The sequence below is a fragment of the Nannospalax galili genome, unplaced genomic scaffold, assembly GCF_000622305.1.
Source record: "Nannospalax galili isolate Female #2095 unplaced genomic scaffold, S.galili_v1.0 scaffold1714, whole genome shotgun sequence".
Classification (NCBI taxonomy): domain Eukaryota; kingdom Metazoa; phylum Chordata; class Mammalia; order Rodentia; family Spalacidae; genus Nannospalax; species Nannospalax galili.
The window spans coordinates 175,353-192,959 of NW_008334552.1; the positions used below are offsets into that span (position 1 = coordinate 175,353).

General features: G+C 46.5%; 1 protein-coding gene and 1 pseudogene across 1 annotated transcript in view; one reads left to right on the forward strand and one right to left on the reverse strand.

Annotated features, from left to right (window-relative positions):
• Positions 1 to 1,056: 1,056 nt before the first annotated feature.
• Positions 1,057 to 17,607, reverse strand: part of Hck (HCK proto-oncogene, Src family tyrosine kinase) — a 65,642-nt gene continuing 49,091 nt past the window's right edge. The window contains exons 9-13 of the mRNA XM_008829384.3: positions 15,508 to 15,687; positions 13,818 to 13,894; positions 8,077 to 8,230; positions 2,812 to 2,943; positions 1,057 to 1,572 (exon numbers count right to left, since the gene is read on the reverse strand). Of these exons, the coding sequence (XP_008827606.1) occupies positions 1,370 to 1,572; positions 2,812 to 2,943; positions 8,077 to 8,230; positions 13,818 to 13,894; positions 15,508 to 15,687 (746 nt within the window). The 3' untranslated portion in view covers positions 1,057 to 1,369. The remainder of the gene's footprint in view (positions 1,573 to 2,811; positions 2,944 to 8,076; positions 8,231 to 13,817; positions 13,895 to 15,507; positions 15,688 to 17,607) is intronic.
• LOC115069649 lies at positions 4,052 to 4,400 on the forward strand (annotated as a pseudogene).

Here is a 17,607-nt window from a genome sequence, read left to right on the forward strand (position 1 = left end):
AGAAGTATAAATAAAACAGCCTGGGACTTGAGACTAGTGTCTAAAGTAACAGAGGAAGTGTTGGGGACTGAGCCCCCACCTGTAGGATCTAACAGTACTTCCAGGTAGTTAAGGTTAGAACTAAACCAGATGAGAGGATGCCCCTACCTAGAGGGCTGGTAGGGAGGAATCCCCACACCTTTTAAGATCATGGAAGCAGGGGTGGGGGTGGGGAGGGAGGAGGCAGCTGTGATGTGAAAACAAGAAAAGAAGTGACATTTTTTTTCCTCTATAGACACATGTAAATTAAAACCCTGCAGGCCTTAATTTCCAGTATTTTTATGCCCAGTTCCTGAGGTTAGACCTGAGCTCCTGAGAAATACAGAGTCAATTCCGTAGGTATAGGGTTCCTTGTGACCCTAGGATTTGTTGTGATGTACAGCCTCCAGGAGAAAAGTGTCATCGCATCCCATCCCATTGTTGCCCCCCACCCCCACTCCTTTCCCATGACAAAAGCTAGGAACCTTCTTGTTCCCTCTGCTTCCTGTCACGCCTTCCTATCATCCTCTGGAAAGCTGTCTACCTCCTTTGAGAGAGGGCTTCTCATTGACCTGGAGCTCACAAATTAGGCTAGGCTGGCTGGACAGTGATCCCCAAAGATCCTCCTGCTGCCACTCCCTAGAGCAGAGTACAGGCACGAGCCACACCAAGCTTTTTTTTTTTTTTTGGTCTTTTTGAGACAGGGTCTCCCTGTAGCCCCAGCTGTCCTGGAACTCACTATGTAGACCAGGCTGGCCTTGAACATGCAGAGATCCGCCTCCCTCTGCCTCCCAAGTGCTGGGACTACAGGCCTTCGCCACCATGCCCAACACCAAGCATTTTTTTTCCTGAGTTCTGGAGATTGAACCAAGGTCCTTGTGCTTGCTAGGCAGGCAGTTTTCTGATGGAGCTATCTCCCCAGCCCTGACTCTGACTTTTCTTCACACTTCAGTCCTCTGGGAAGGTCTTTCTGATAATGTTACACAGCAAGAAGGCAAATAGGTATTTGGGAACTGTAAAGAGAGGGGTAAAGCCTTTGATATCGTATCTTTTATTTAAATACTTGTTATTTTAAACCACAACTGTAGCTGGAATTCAGCTATCCCAAGCAATGGAAATATCAACTTGTGGGCCTCTTGAGAACAGCAGATTGCAGATGGCTAGAGTCAAAAAGAGATGTGAAGGCCAACCTGCCCACTTCATAGCTGAGGAATGTCTGGAGTGTGTGTGTGTGTGTGTGTGTGTGTGTGTGTGTGTGTGTGTAGGTGACTGGGAGTGGGAAGAATGGTGGTGGCACTAGAGCTCAGCACAGGCACTGCTGGGGCTCCTGGCTCTGCTCCCATCCTGTCCATCAAGGCTGCTGTTGATACTGGCTCTCAGTGGCTGTGTAGAAGTCATCCAGCACACTCTGGATGTATTCAAAGGTGGGCCGCTCCTCTGGGCGGTTCTTCCAGCAACGGGTCATGATGTTGTACAGCTCTTCTGGGCAATGCTCTGGTCGAGGCATCCGGTACCCGTGCTCTAGTGCTCGGATCACTTCTGGGTTGGTCATTCCTGAGAAAGAGACATGGAAATAAGACATGCCCCCCAGCCCATTACTACCCCCCCCGAAAAAAACCCCTTGTCAAACACCTGTGGTCCCTGATTTTACTTTTATTTTTAGTTAAAAAAATTTTTAAACTTCTTTTCTTTGTGGAAACCAGCGTCTCAGTATGTAACTCAGGTTAGCTTGGAATTCACTATGTTGCCCAGCCTGGCCTTGAACTCAGAGCAATATTCATGCCTCGGCACCCTGAGAGCTGGATTTGTAGACATGAGCCACCAAGCCTGGGTGATCCTCAATTTTATGTTATCAATCTTGAATTTCAAGCTCATGTACTTACTTACGTATTAAGTGCTTCCTTAAACATCTTACTTGGATATACATATATATGTGACCACAAATTAACAGATAAATCAACTCAAATTTCCACTTTTGATTTGTTCTTTTGATACCAGGATAACCATCCTTGACGGTCTTTCCTAGCAAGCTATATATATCCTTTCTTCTTTTGAAATGTAGCCCAGTTTATCAACTTATCTCTGTTGCCAGTTCCATCACCCTGTCCTGTCCACAGCTGTGTGGGTGCTGCCCCGTTCTCACACTCCTATCTACTCGCCATGAACCAAAGTGTGCATCTCTCTTTTGAAAAAATTATTTTTACTTTATGTGTGAGTGTTTTGCCCACTTGTATGTATCTGAACCACATGTATACCTGGTGCCCACGGAGGCCAGAAGAGGACCTCACATCCCCTGCAAATGGAGTTTAAGACAGTTTTAAGCTAGCATGTGGGTGCTGGGAACCAAACCTGGGTCTTCTGCAAGAGTAGCAAGCACTCTTAACTGCTGAGCCATTTGTGCAGCCCCAAGCATGCATCTCCTAAAAGTAGAAATCAGATCCCTTTCTCAGCCCCACACCTTTCCATGACTTACTAGAAACTTCAGTTAACACACTCTTTACCATACCATGGACCCTGTCCATACCGGCCTCTGTTGGCCTTGTCCGCTTCCACCTGCTCAAGTAGCTGAACTTTGTGATTACTTAGGTGTGATGAGGAGTGGGAAAGAAGGAATGGTCAACGGAACCCCTAGACTGCAGGCTGAGGTGGATGATGGTACCTCTAATTGAAATGAGAAAGGTGAAGGGAGATTGGAGGAGGATCATGAGCTTAGTTTAATAGACATATTGACAAGAAGGACCATTGCCAGGCTGGCTTCTAGACACATCCCTAAGCTGATGTCCCTTTCCCTACCTGGGTAAGGGATCCGGCCATAGGTTACAATCTCCATCAGCAGGATACCAAAGGACCAGATGTCTGACTTAATGGTGAAGGAACCAAAGTTGATGGCTTCAGGAGCTGTCCACTTGATGGGGAACTTGGCTCCTGCAGGGTTGGACAGGGCAGAGTCAGGGTGAGTCTGGGGAGCAGAGGGCCAGGACTCTGCCAGAATGAGAGGAAATAGGACAGGGACAACAGATGCTCCTGCAGAGTCTGCAAGTGACACGCCTTCCCCTGTGGTATCAAGGGACATCCGCACTGAGGACAGACAGCTGGAGCAAGGAGAAGTGGGCAGAGGGGTATAGCCTGGGAGTTCACTCTGCGGAGCCACCTCTTTGATTCAGCTGATACCCAGTGAATTATAGTTCAGAAAAGTGGAGTCATAGGGATCACAGAATCTTTGGGACAGAGGGGCTTCAGGAGGCCTTGAGTCTAGGTCACAGCTGATGCCTCGGTCCTCTCCCTTTGACCTTGGGGATTAGGGCAGGAATTTGGCTGCCACTTGAGGTTTGATTTACACCAGTCACTGTTCCTCCCCAACTCCTCTCTTCCTTTCTTCCCTCTAGGATGGGTTTGTTAGCTGTTTGTTGGTACTTGTCATCATTACAGTCTGATTGGGGGACATGATTTGTAGGATATATAGATGCTCCTTGACTTATGATTATCCTCTGATAAAGCCATCATAAGTCAAAAGTACCATAAGTCAAAAATGCCTCCAATACAGTTAACCTACTGAACATCCTAGTTTAGTAACAGCACGTCATGGGTTCTTGGCTGTTTCCCCTGGTGATCTCTTTGCTAATGCAGAGCTGCAGTTTACTGCCAGGGGCCCAGTATCTTGAGAGAGTATTACTAGGCAGGGAAAGAGATCAAAAGTCAAAGTGGGAAGTTTGCACCCTCCTTCCCTCCCTTCTTTCCTTTCATTTGTGAGACAAAATCTCAGATAGCTTAGGCTGATCTTGAACTCACTATGTAGCAGAGAGCAGATGGCCTTGAACTCCTGATCCTCCTGCCTCCACTTTCCCAGTGCTGAGATTACAGGTATGTGTGGCCCCATCTAACTTTGCATAGTTTTTTTTTGTTTTTTCTTCCTTTTTCTGAAAACAACAGTGTTTGCATCATGAAGTTGAAAATCAGGTTGCCCCAGGCAGCTGCCTTGGGAGTCCCACCTTCAGTCACCTCCTCTGCTGCCATCTACAGCCATGTCCCTACCATGGCTGGCAGAGCACACAGGCTGAGTGCTGAGGTGCTGGATCAGATGCTACAAACTGCAGGGCTTGTGAGGTGGAAGGAACCTGAAAACTGCAAGCAGTTTCATTTCAAAGACTTCAGCAGGACTTTTGACTTTATGTTAAGAGTAGCCCTGCAGGCTGAGAAGCTGGACCACAAGGTCCACATCACACTAACCACCTATGAGCCTTTCGGAGCTGCACATAAACCTGGCAGGCTTCACCCAGGAAGCAGCAGCACCCATGGCAGACTCTGCCCTTCTTTACACACCTCAGGAGAAGGAGGTGACTGAACTGGGACCCCCGACTCTTGCTGCAGTCCATCTGATTTGAGCTGCCATGTTGACCCTATTGCCTCCATTTAGGGTTGGGTGCCCCCTGTGGAAAGATGCCAGTGTCACTGCCAACACCAGGAACTGAGACCTTTTCACCTTTAGGGCTCTATCATATGACAATAGTTTGAGTAAGTGCTCTCTGCCTTTGCAACTTCCCTGCAATGATGCTCCATCCAGGTTGGGTCTTTTTTTCTTCCTAATTCACTTCCCAATCAGCTATGACTGAGGGTGAATAAAGTCTTGTTTCAGACCCCAGGGCCTAAAGCAAACCCCACTGCGCAATGGAAACACTTGTACCCTTTTTATGTTTCTTAAAACTATTGAAAAAAAATTGAACTATTGTTGAATAAAATCATCTGCAGGTTCTTTGGAATTGGGTAAGGCCTGCATTACAGCTGAGCATATGGTTAAGTACCTGAAAGTTCTCTTTCTCCATCATGGCATGCTTAACCTTAAATGGGACATCTGTGTCACACCCCTCACCCCAAGGCTCAGAGATCATAAAGAAAAAGGGTGTGAAAAGACTAAAAGTTAGAGTCAGTGGAGGACTGCTGCAAAACAGTGCTTTCAGACATGACAGGGCCTTTGCACACCTGAACTCATAGCGGCTGTGACTTCATGCACAAGACCTGCACAAGATCAAGACAACTAAAGCCCCAGCATGGATAGAGATTGGTCGTCGAAGTCCACTCCTAGCTATTAGCCACTGATGGCTGTTGGAAGGAGAGTCAGTTTTCATCAGGGATGCAGCCCTTAACAGACCACTGATGCTCCAGTGGGTGGCCTTACACCTGTGCACATGTTGACAGTGCTCAGTGGGTTTTTAAAGAATCAGTGAAGTTCGGAGGGAGAGGTGGCAATGAGGATATACGCATGTATGAAATTCTCAACAACCAAAAATTTTAAAAAGCCAGTATTTTTTAAAAAAAATCTTTTTGAGACAGGGTCTCCCCGTAGCCCCAGCTGGCCTGGAACTCCCTATTAGTTTGAGGCTGGCATCAAACTCACTAAGATCTGCCTGCCTCTGCCTCCCAAGTGCTGGAACTAAAGGTGTGTGCCACCACGCCCGGCTAAAACCAGTATTTCTAGAAAAAAACAAAAAACCTGTCTCATTTTTCTCTCCTCCCCCTTTCTTTTGAAAATTTAATTTTTAAATTTTTTATTTTTTATTATGTGTATGAGTGCTTTGCCTGCATGTATGCAAGTGTACCTGTGTTATACAGTGCCCACATAGGTCAGAGGAAGACATTGGATCCCCTGGAACTGGTGTTAAGGACAGTTCATAGCCACTATGTGGGTGCTGGGAATTGAACCTGGGTCCTCTGGAAGAGCAGCCAGTGCTCTTAACTACTGAGCCATCTCTCCAGCCCCTTTTCTTTTTCTTTTTTAAAATTAAAAACAATTGTTACTGGTGCACGCATGGAGGTCAGAGAACAACTTGTGGGAATCAGTTCTTTCCTTCTACCACGTGGGTCCTGGGGATCAAACTCAGGACATCAGGCTTAGCCGCAAGCATTTTACCTCATGAGCCACCTTGACTGTCTTCTTAGTCCTTTCTTTTTGAGAGATAGGGGATCTCTCAGTCCTTAAGCAGATTGTCTAGAACTCATGGTAATCCTCATGTCTCAGCCTCCTGAGTGCTGGGATTTATAGTCAAGAGCCATCACTGCCTAACTCTAAATCAATTATTTCATAGTTCTGGTTTATGTGGTGCTAAAGATCAAACCCAGGACCTTGAGAATGCTAGACAGGCACTCTACCACAAGCAACATCCTCAGCCACTCCCTCTTTTAAAATCTAGAGGTTTTTTTTTTTTTTTCATTTTTCTGCCCGTTCTTTATAGGCTTAGAAATTACATACGCTCCTTTTTATTTTAGAACGTCTCTCAGTTTAAACTTTTTAAAATCACAACAAAGATCAAGTAAAGTGTGTGTGTGTGTGTGTGTGTGTGTGTGTGTGTGTGTGTGTGTGTGTGCTGGTACTGGGGATTGAGCCTAGCATAACATACAGGCTAAGCAAGTGCTCTGATACTAAGCTACAATCCCAGGCCCCTTTTTACATTTTATTCTGAGACAGAGTCTCATTAAATTATCCAGGCAGACCTTGAACTTGTGATCTTTCTACCTCAGTTTCTAGAGTAGCTGGGATTACAAGCTTGCACCACCAGGCCTGGCTAAAATGTACAGATATTTAAGGTCCAACCTGAGGTGTCCTCATATATGAGCAAACCATATATCATCCTCAGATCATGGTCTAGAACATTCTAGGGCAGGCTCCCTCCTGCCCTCTCAGGCAGTACCTCCCTGTTCTATCTAGCCATGAGTCTCACCTTTGTTGGTAAAATGAATTTTACAGCTTTAATGAGATTATCATTCACAGACCATAAAGTCCACACATTTCAGGTGTGCAGTTTAATGACTAATAGTCACAAAGTTGTGAACCAGGGTATTTTTATCACATGTCCTCCCCATCCTCCTAGCACTCAGTACTCCTTTCTCCCAGTTCACCGCTGTACCGCTTCACTCTACCTCCAGGGCTATCTGTGAAAATGTCTCTTTTGGACTTTTCCTATAAAGGGCAACAAATATGTGTGTGTAGGTCTAGTTTTTATTTAACATGACATTCCCAAAGCCGGCGCTTTATGGCGTCTTTTACCACTTCACTCCAAACAATATTCCATGGCATGGTTATTCTATATTTTGTCTGTCCACCAGCTAGTTGACATTAACTAGGGTGTTCTTAGTTTGGGGCTGTTGTGAAGTCTGCTCTGTGCTTGCATACAGTTGCCTGGCTTTGAGTTCATTCCATCTATGTAGAACCATCCAGCACCTACCTGTTTTGACTGACTTCTTTCATTTCAATGTTAGGCTGCACATTTCAGTTGCATGTGGCATTGGTGTATGATTTTTTTCCCCTCCTTTCATTTCTCCAGTGATGGGGATGGAACCTAGCCCTTGTACAAATTAGGCAAGCCTCTATCACTGAGCTTCATCCCCAGCCCCTGGCATGGGATTTCTCATGGCTGTATTATATACTACATCATGTGAATGAGACACAATTTGTATATATATTCAGTTTATGGACATTTAAATGGTTCCCAGTTTTTGTCTACCGTGCATAAAGTTTCTCTAACATTTAGTTTCAACCTGTACTTGCCTAAGTCTAAAACTGATCTTTACTTCTCAATCTGATCAGAAATGTTCCTCTTTGAGTCCTGTGTGATAGTACTATTATCAATTTGAATCTAGAATGATCTAGGAGAGAAACCCCTGGGCATGCCAGTGAGGAACTTTCTACATTGGTTAATTGGGTTAGGAAGACACATCCTGAACTGGGCAGCACCATCCCATGGATTGTAGTCCTGGAGTGCATAAAAGAGAGGGAGCAGAGCACTGACATGGATCTCTTCCTGCCTCCCAACTGTGGGTACAATGTGACCAGCTGTGTGCTCCTGCCACATGGCTTCCCCACCATGATGGACTGGATCCTCTAAGAAAAAGTCAAAGCAACAGGTCCTTAAGTAGCCTTTGTTGAGCATTATGCCAAGCAACGACAAAGTAACTAATGTACTATGCCAAAGGACCCAGCTAAGCTTGAACCAGAGGTCAGCCCTAGAGGACTGCCTTTCCCAGTCCCTCTTAACAGGTGTCAGCACTCCTCAGATCAAACCCTACCTTCTCTAGCTGTGTACTCGTTGTCCTCGATGACCCGAGCTAGGCCAAAGTCAGCAATCTTACATACCAGCGATGCAGAGACCAAGATGTTGGCAGCCCTGAGGTCTCGGTGAATGTAGTTCCTCTGCTCGATGAAAGCCATGCCTTCTGCAATCTATACCCAGAAGCGACATTGTCATTCTCATGATTGCAACTTATAGTCTACCTCAAAGGTCCTCACTCCAATGCAGATGAGGGAGAAAACTGGGAAACATCTGCACCAGCTCCCCATTTTTGTCAGAAGGGTCCTGGGTTCAGTCTTCTCTGCCCACCAATACAGGCCAGGGGCATTTTAAAAGTCTAGCTTGGCTTGGGGGGCTTCTCTAGAGTGTCAAAACTTCTAGCAAGACTTTTGGAAAAACAATGTGACTTTTTGTCCAGGGCATGCATAAACTGGGGCACCATGAAGAGCTTTCACCTGCTCCCCCTTCTCATACAAGCCTGGGCAGGGAAAAGTCACTTGTTCCTCCAGTAAAAGTCCTCAGACTATCTTATGGTGCCTGTCCTGTCTCTTGAACAATGGTTAGCCAGGCATGGCCCCTCCAGGGTGATGAGCACCATAGAGAAAAGGCAGGGCAGGGGGCAGGATAGAAGAAGTGCAGAGGGTTTTCTGGACTGGGTGCTCAGGGAAGATACTTGGGGAGGTGACACTTCAGCTGAGAATGGAATGACCACAATAATGTGTGTTGAATAAGAACACTCAGAGCCTGGAGAGATGGCTCAGCAATTAAGAGCACCAGCTGCTCTTGCAGAAGACAGGGGTTTGAATCCCAGCACCCACATGGTGGCTAACAAACATCTGTAACTCCAGTTCCAGGGGATCCAACACCCTTTTCTGACTTCCTTGGGCATTGCATGATACGAGTGCACTTACATCCATGCAGGCAATACACTCAATACACATAAAATAAAATAATATATAATTTTTTTAAAAAAAGATCATTCCAGGCAGGGAGAGCACCAGGTGCACAGCTGGAGGCCAGCAGAAGATAGGACAGCTGAATTTGAGAGAGATAAGGAACCTCCACCGCCAGGAAAGGGGACTGGGTTTTTTTCTGAGCATGAGGAGTGGTAACAGGCTTTAAGCAGTCCAGTTCTGTAATCTGATGCATATTTGAAGATCACTGTGGCTTCCAATTAAATAACAGACAGTGAGAAAGGATTCTTATTCACAGTGGGTACCCTGGAAGCTTCTGGTAGAAACACACAATTGTGACTTAGAGTTGTTTTTACTTAAAAGGGTTAGGACTAAAGGGATGGAAGATGAGACTCGGATTCCCAGAAAACAGCCCTTATCGTTTATAAACCTGCCTTGGAGCCCTGTGAAGGGCTCCTGATATATTTTACAGGGATACGCATCCTGGCTCACAAGCCTGAGTCCGGATATCAGCTTCAAATCAGGCTCCCTCCAGTAGCCCAGAGCTGCAGAGTCCAGGAGGGTCGCAGCAGGGTGTGTGGTCAGAGGAAATTATCTGGGGAACCTGGGCCAGCCAGCAAGCTCACAGCCTGGTGAGTGGTGGAGCACTTGCAGAAAGTAGACAGCAGGGGACGCCAGAGGCGGCGGAAACGGAGGCCCAGCTTTTCGGAACAAAAATTCAAGACTGACTTTTGTCTGGGATAGGAGTGGAGTGAGACAGGGTCTTGCCCTGGGGGAGTATGGGAAATTTATAAGGCATCCTTAGAAGAACAGTTTGGAAAAGTTATTTGGAAGACACTGCAGCTTACTTCTTGTAAACACTTTTTTTTTTTTTTTAACTTTAGGCTTTGAGAGATAGGTTTGCTATCTCTTTCTACAGCTGAGAAAATGAAAGGCCAGGGAAGGAGATGATTGGTGCATAAACAGCCTGCAAATTCCCAGGCCAGTGTTGTGATCTACAGTCATGCTTTTGCGGACTCTCACCTGGCAGACCAACCTCTGTGTCTAGTGCTTTGCCATTGACTGACACTCAAGTACGCCTGTTCTTACATGAGCTCAATGGGGCTAACCCCACCTGGAAGGCACTGGAGTATTGTGGCTAAATGGGTCAGGAGTTGGACCCGCTCAGCTTGATCCCCAAGCTCTGTTACTTTACTCCTGTGTCCAGCTGTTCTCTGTGAAGAGGGACAAACAACAGCACTGTCTGCCAGGGCTCATGTGAGGATAGATCTTCTAAGCTTCTCACTATCGTGGGGGACAGTGACACACAGCGTTCACTATAGATGTGGCTTTTAATGCTGCCAGAGTGGCCAAGTGCCTTTCTCAGAGCTACACCAGAAAGTTGGGACCAACACAAACACCCTATACCAGACTCCTAAACCTGTATGCTTGCAGAGTGTTGCTTCTTAAGTGTTTGTCAGCCAAGTATGTAACAGACAAGGGAACTGGGTTCAAGTGTGTCTATGGATTGGTGGTAGTGAGCCACCAAGCAGATCCTCATCAGGCACTAGAGCTTGGATCTGCTTCGAGGAGCATCAGGGAACCCCAGAATTCCAGCTGGAAGGATTGGTAAGCATATTCCAGCACAGGGCTCTTTGTGTGTGTGTGTGTGTGTGTATGTGTGTGTGTGTGTGTGTGTGTGTGTGTGTGGTGCTGGGGATTGAACTCAGGGCCTTGTGCAAGCACTCTACCTGAGCTACCTCCCCAGCCCCAAAGGATGACACCTTTCTAAATGTTCACAGTGTGCCAGGCACCATTTTAACCCCTTTATATACAGAATTCCATGAAATATTCACAATCACTCTGTTCTTCCCTCCCAAACTGAGGGACAGCATGGATAAGCAAAGTGTCTGGATGCTGCAAGGCGTGCGAGCAAGGGCCTTGTGTATGCTAGGCAAGCACTCCTCCACTGGGCTCTATCTCCAGCCCCAGTCCAAGGCTTGCCCCTGGGTTGCCTGGGGGGTGGACACACAAAAGGTCACAGATGAGGCTCCTTTCTGCCAGCTTCAATAGGATTAGTTCTCCTATGACCTGTATTTTAATATCTATTATGTAAAATTTTATTTGATCAATGGAATTGGAGCTAAAAATAGTTATCAAACTTGAAAATTACATTTGGGATCCAATTTACCCATTGGACAAATGGGAGCTAGACCCAGAGTAGGCCTGAGATCACCAGCCACTTGGTGACAAGATGACACTGCACCAGCCTGCCTTTCTAGAGACCAGGTCCCCAGTAGCCTTCTACTTGCCCTGGGCTCACAACTAACCTCTGCTTGGGTGTACCAAGACCAGAAGAACTTCTCTCCCTCCTTGGTTTGTTTTCCACTCTGAAATGGGGAGAGTGTGGCTCTGTTTTGTTTTGTTTTGTTTTGTTTTGTTTTGTTTTTTAAAGGCAGAGTTTCCTATGTCCCAGGCTGGCTTAGAACTCACTGTATAGCTGAGAATTACTTTAGCCTTCTGATCCTCTTACTTCCACCTCCCACCCCCCACCAGGTATTCAGATTACAGCCATGTACCACTATGCTTCATTTATGCAGTCCTGGGATCAAACTCAGGGCTTTTGGTTTGCTGGGCAAGCACTCTACCAACTAAGCTACACCCTGAGCCCAAGAGTAGCTCTTGATGCATCCTATGACCCTGCTCAGCAAGGTTCCTGTTCTTTTGATGGTTATACTTCAGTAACAAGCCAGACTATTGTTTCCCAAAGGACTGGGGACCTCTAGGGTGGAAGTGCCAGGCCTTGATTTCCATATGCCTCTGATTATTCAGGTCTTGTTAGACCTTGTCAGTGACCTTGGCCCCTGGGATTTGCATACTCAAATGAGCTCAGCTGTAGGCCTCTCCACTAGGCTCAGCCCTAGGCCCAGCTGCAGACTCCCTCAACTCCCACTGGGCTGCACCTCCCCCTCCCTCCAGCTTCATCTGTGCCACCCTCAAGGCTCTGGCTGACCAGGCTCAGCCCCTTCATTTCCCTCTTGGGCATTTGCAAGGTGTTTCTTTTTTCTAGAACCACTTTCCCTCTCTTCATCTGCAGAACTTCTCACCCTTCAAGGCTTTTCCTAGAGACCACTTCCTCTGTAAAGCCTCTGATCAAGCCTGAATGGGCTGTGCACTCCCATGCATGTTTGTCCTCCCTGTTTTCCCACAGACAGGGGAGAGCATTAAACAGGGTTGAGGGAAAACAACACTTGGGCTGTGGGCGACGGGGAGAGGAGCAAGACTATTTCTTTTTGGACAGTGTTGGGGAAGAAACTCAGGGTGTCATGCATGCTAAGCAAGCTCTGTACCACTAAGCTATACCCTAGGTCCCAAATGTTTGGTTTTTAAAAATTCGTTGTTTTATTTTTTCAAATGGAGTTTTAAGATGTATTTCCATGGTTTACAATTCCTGTTTTCTTTTCTGGATACTTGCTCTTCTGACTCTTGGCTAGGGCCATGGGTGGTGTGTCTCTAAGAAACCCCATTGTTTAATACTCATGCAGGTGACCTCTATGAGGACAGCAATGTTTGCCATTTTCTTCCTTGCTGTACCCCCCCCACAATTAGCCCAGCACTTTAGGCCTCTCTTGGGTTTCAGAACCTCTCTTGGGCTTCAGTTTCCTAATCTGTATGTATCTTTTTTATTTTTATTTTTTGAGACAGTATTTACAGTTCAAGTCTAACCTAGAACTCTGATCCCCCTGCCTCTCCCCTGTTAGGACTATAGGCATTCACCACCATGGCCAACTTGTACTTCTTCACACAACTTCCTTGTCTGGAAAATGGGATGACAGTTACCTTTCTGTGACCAGACTGTTCTATTTGGAGTTCCAGGGAGCTATGCCTGCCAGCACTCCTGTCTTCCCTTCCTACATGGACTCAAGTCTTGGCTCCTGTGACTGGCTTTGGCCAATAGGACATTAGCAGGTATGATGCAAGCAGAGACTTAACAAGCCAAGCACTTGCACCTTGGGTTGGTCCCTCTTAGAACCCTGGTGCTGAACTGTAAAGAAGGTCAGTTAAAAACACTGAGGGAGAAGAGGCCACACCGGGAGAGACTGTAAGGATGAGACCTTGTCTCTGATGTTCTACCCTTGTCACTTCCACCCAGCCCACCACAGTAAACACACAGAACCATGGGAAATAGTAATTGTTGTCATTTCAGGCTACTAAACTTTGAGATGATTTGTTACATCAGAATGGATACCATGAGCTGGGATGGAGCTCAAGGGCAGAGGGCTTGTTTAGCATGCACAAGGCCCCGGCTTCTATACCTAACACCAAAACACAAAAAATGAACAAACATTATTCCATAAGGTTGATATGAGCATTGCATAAGTTGGTTCATGTAAAGAATAGTCCCTATCTACAGATTCTGCATCCACAGATTCAACCAACTACAGATCGAAAATATTTAAAAACAATTGCTTTCTACACTGAACTTCTACAGACTTTCTTGTTATTCACTAGGCAATACAGTATAACAATTATTTATATAGCATTTTGTTGGATTATTTAAATCATTTGGAGACAATTTAAATAGTATACAAGAGAATATGTGTAGGTTATTTGCAAACACACCATTTTCTACAAGGGACTTAAGCATCCACAGATTTTGGTAACCACCGGGTCCTGGACAATCCCTGTGCATGTGGAAGGATAAGTATACATACAGAAAGTGCACTTTCTCACCCAGGCTTCATCAGCATCACCTTCTGTTACCCTTGTTAGCCCCGTGTGTGGTCAGTGACTATTTGTGGAGCTAATAAATGAGCTCCGTTCCTGCCTCCCAGTCAGCTCTCACCTGGGCTGAGAAGTCAATGAGCTTTGGTAAGGGCTGCTTGCTGCCTTCTTCACTTTTCAAAAAGTCCAGCAGGCTTCCTGGGGAGGGGGAGAGCAGGGGGAGAAGCATTGACTATGTTTAGCCCTTCAGTGAAAAATGGTTGACATAGTTCATAGCAATGGAGTTATTTTATTTTTTTTGCAGAACTAGGGATTGAATTTAGGGTCTCTCACATGCTAGGGCAAGTGCTCTACCACTGAGCTACATCTCCAGCAGACTTTCGCTTCTTGAGATGGCATCTTGCTATGCTGCTCAGGCTAGTCTCCAATTCCTTTTCCTGGGCTCCAGCAATCTTCCTGCCTCAGCTACACAAGTACATGGGACTTCATTCAACACTGGCCAGGCACAGCACTGGATTTAAAGAAACCTATTTGTTTACCATTCCTAGTGTTAGAGCACTAGAATCTGGATATTTCTCAAAGGACGTTTTGGTTGTTAGCGAGACTTTGACTGATACAGCCTTGGGTGCCCAGGACTATGACTGTAAGGTCAGCTAACCATAGATTTAGAAAATGGAAAGGGTTTTGAGATTTCAAATTACAATGGTTGACACTGTATGATATGCTTCTGTTTATCTAAAAATGGGAAGGAACTGAAAATGACAGTGAAACAGCTGTCTTAAAACAAAGCCAGGCGTAGAGATGCACGCCTGTAATCCAGTACTTGAGAGGTTGAGGTGGGAGGATTGCTGTAAGATTTGAGGCTATCCTGGGCTATGTAGTAAGTTCCAGGCTACCTGGCTACAGAGTGAGACTCTGTCTCAAACATCCCTGAGCTATGCTGAAGGTCACAGGGTTGGGTGGCCCAAACTTCGTAGCCTGAAATCGCAACCAGGGATATTTTCCAAGATTCCGAGAGCTGACTGCAGCAGACTGGGTGAACCACACTGTGACGTGCGGGTAAGGTTCCGAGACCATCATCTCATCCTTCTGATCTCTTTATGTGGCCTCTCATTCCTCAGTAGTTTAAGCAGAGCTTCTTTGCAGCCCAGCACCAAGGTTCCAAGAGGGATTGTTCCAAGGTGCAGGCCATGATGAAGCCATGTACCTCTTCTTCCCCAGGACAGTCCCTCCCACAGCCTCTGCTATCCCCCTCCCTTGGTGACCCCTTCATGTGATTCTACTTTATGAGTCAGGAGGCTAGAATGTTTGGACTTGTTGGAAGTGCCAAAAGAGCCATATCAAGGTCACCTTTGAGTTTGAAATGGGCCAGTGTGCTGGATAGCTTTAGTGTCAACTTGACACACCTGGGTTGAGGGAGCCTCAGTTGGAGAATTGCCTCTATTGGACTGGCCTGTGGCCATGTCTGAGGGGCATCTTCTTGATGAGCGATGTGGGAGGGCCCAGCCCACTGTGGGTGGTACCACCCCTGGGCAGGTGGGTCTGTGTTGCATAAGAAAGCAGGCTGAGCAGGGGCCAGGGGAGTAAGCCAGTAAGCAGCGTTCCTCCATGGCCTGTGCTCCAGCTCCTTCCTCCAGGTTCCTGCCCTGAGTTCCTACCTTGGTCTCCCTGATGAACTGCAACCTGGGAGATGTAAGACAAATAAACCCTTTCCTCCCAAAGTTGGTGTTCATCAGAGTATTTTGTCACAGCAATGAAGAACAAACTAGAACAGCCAGCTTGGGCCACAGCCTGTACCGCAGGCCACGCACCTTTGGCCATGAACTCAGTTACGATGAAGATGGGCTCCTGTGTGACCACGGCATGCAGCTTCACCAGTTTGTCGTGCTGCAGTGTCTTCATCAGGTTGGCCTCTGCCAGGAAGGCCTCCACCGACATGCTCCCTGGCTTCATCATCTTCACTGCCACCTTGGTGTGCTTGTTGTAGGTGGCTGGAGAAGGAGGGGAGCAAGGCAAGTGGTTAGGATCCACCTTCTCTGGAGGCCAGCTGCAGACCTGCCTCCCCCAGCAAGGCCTCCCTGACTATCTCAGACCTTTGGCTCAGAGGGAGGGTACCACTTTGGCCTCAGGGAGTTATGGGATGGAGACTCATTCCCTACTTCTTAACTGTACAACTGAGCAAATCACTTACGTTCTCTGAGCGGTGGTTTTCTTGTCTGCGGAGTGGAAATGATAAAGACTCCCCTGAAGGGCTATTTGCAAGATTAAAAACTAATCTTCCAGCTAGGCATGGGGTACACACCTGGAATCCTAGCACTTCAGAGGTTGAGGGAAGAGGACTGGGAGTTCCAGTCCAGCTTGGCCTATGTAACAAGACCATGTCTCAAAAAAACAAGGACTCGGGATGGAGCTTAGTGGTATAAAAACTTGTCTAGCATGTAAAAGACCCTGGGTCAGCACTGCAAAAAATTATGATAATAATCCTTAAACCACTGATTAGATTATGACATGTGCGTGCACATTCTTTAAACTTTGACACTGCTCTTGAAATGAATCAGATTCATAGGTCCTGCTTGAACTGGCCACGCCCACCTTCCCATCCTTGTCATTCATAAAAGTTTTTTGTTTTTCTTTCACAGCCAGCTAGAGATTGGGCCTAGGGCCTTGCACATACTGAAAGTGCTCTATCAGTGAGCTATATTTCCATCCCTCCTTTTACTTTTTATTTTGAAACAAGATCTCACTAAGTTGTCCAGAGTGGCCTTGAACTTCAATGCTCTTGTCTTAGCCTAGTAACTGGAATTACCGCTAGGCCTGGCTCACCAAATTCATTGTTGCTTTCTTAAATTTATTGTTATTGTTGTTGTTGTTGTTGTCTACGTGTGTGTGTGTGTGTGTGTGTAGATCAGAGGACAACTTTTGAAAGTTTGTTCTCCTTTCCCTGAGGGTTCTGGGGATTGAACTCAGGTTATCAAGCTTTTAAAACAAGCACTTTTATCTGCTAGGTCATCTTTCCAGTCTTACTCTCAGTTTTTATGCACTAACCACTCTGCCTGTCACTTGTCTCCTCAGTCTTCAACTGCAGAGACTTAGCACACAATGTTCTCTTGCCTGTTGACCCTTCCCACCCTGCTTCATTTTGTGGCTCTGTTCAATCCCATAATTGCTTTTCTTTCCATTTGTGCCTTGACTGCCAGGAAGCTCTAACCCAGATTTATGGTCTTCCTGTGGTGAGAGTGTAGGGCATCATATGACATTTTATTTGCCCCCACTTCACCACTCAGATCTGTCTAACCTTCCTTCTGTTCTCATTCTTTTATTCATCCTGGCACATAGCAGGCTCTCAGTAAATATGGTTGAAACACGTGCTTTCTAAGTTTGCTTTATTTCGCTGAATGTCTGCATTTTTGCAAGCTGTCTCCCTACCATCTGGCACACAAGAGAGTGTTAATACAGTGGGGTGCACCACACATGGAGCTAGGCATTGTGACCACCTACCCCCCTGTGTAACAGACATTGCTGTTCTCAAGGTACAGGGGCAAGGACCACGGGGGTGTGACAGGCCTTTCTGGTGTCCCACCACGTCTGGCATGTTGCTGGGCATGTGGCTCATCTTTTGAACAGCTTGGTCCTCAGTTGCTAGCATTGGATTCACCTGGAAATCCAAGCTGTTTCCCTCAGCATAAATTTTCATCATACCAAGAGGCCCTGGGTATGTCAGCCCCAAGTGGCATGGCAGTCTGTCCCAGATCCACATCTGGGAGGCCCTTCCTAGTCTAGGACTCTGGTCTCCTAGAGGCAGTCCTTCAACCCCCAGCCTGGCCACAAAGGCAAAACAGTGTTTGCCCAATGGACAATTTGTTTTGCTATCTCAAGAGTGGCCCACTGTGGTTATTATTCAAATCCTCCTC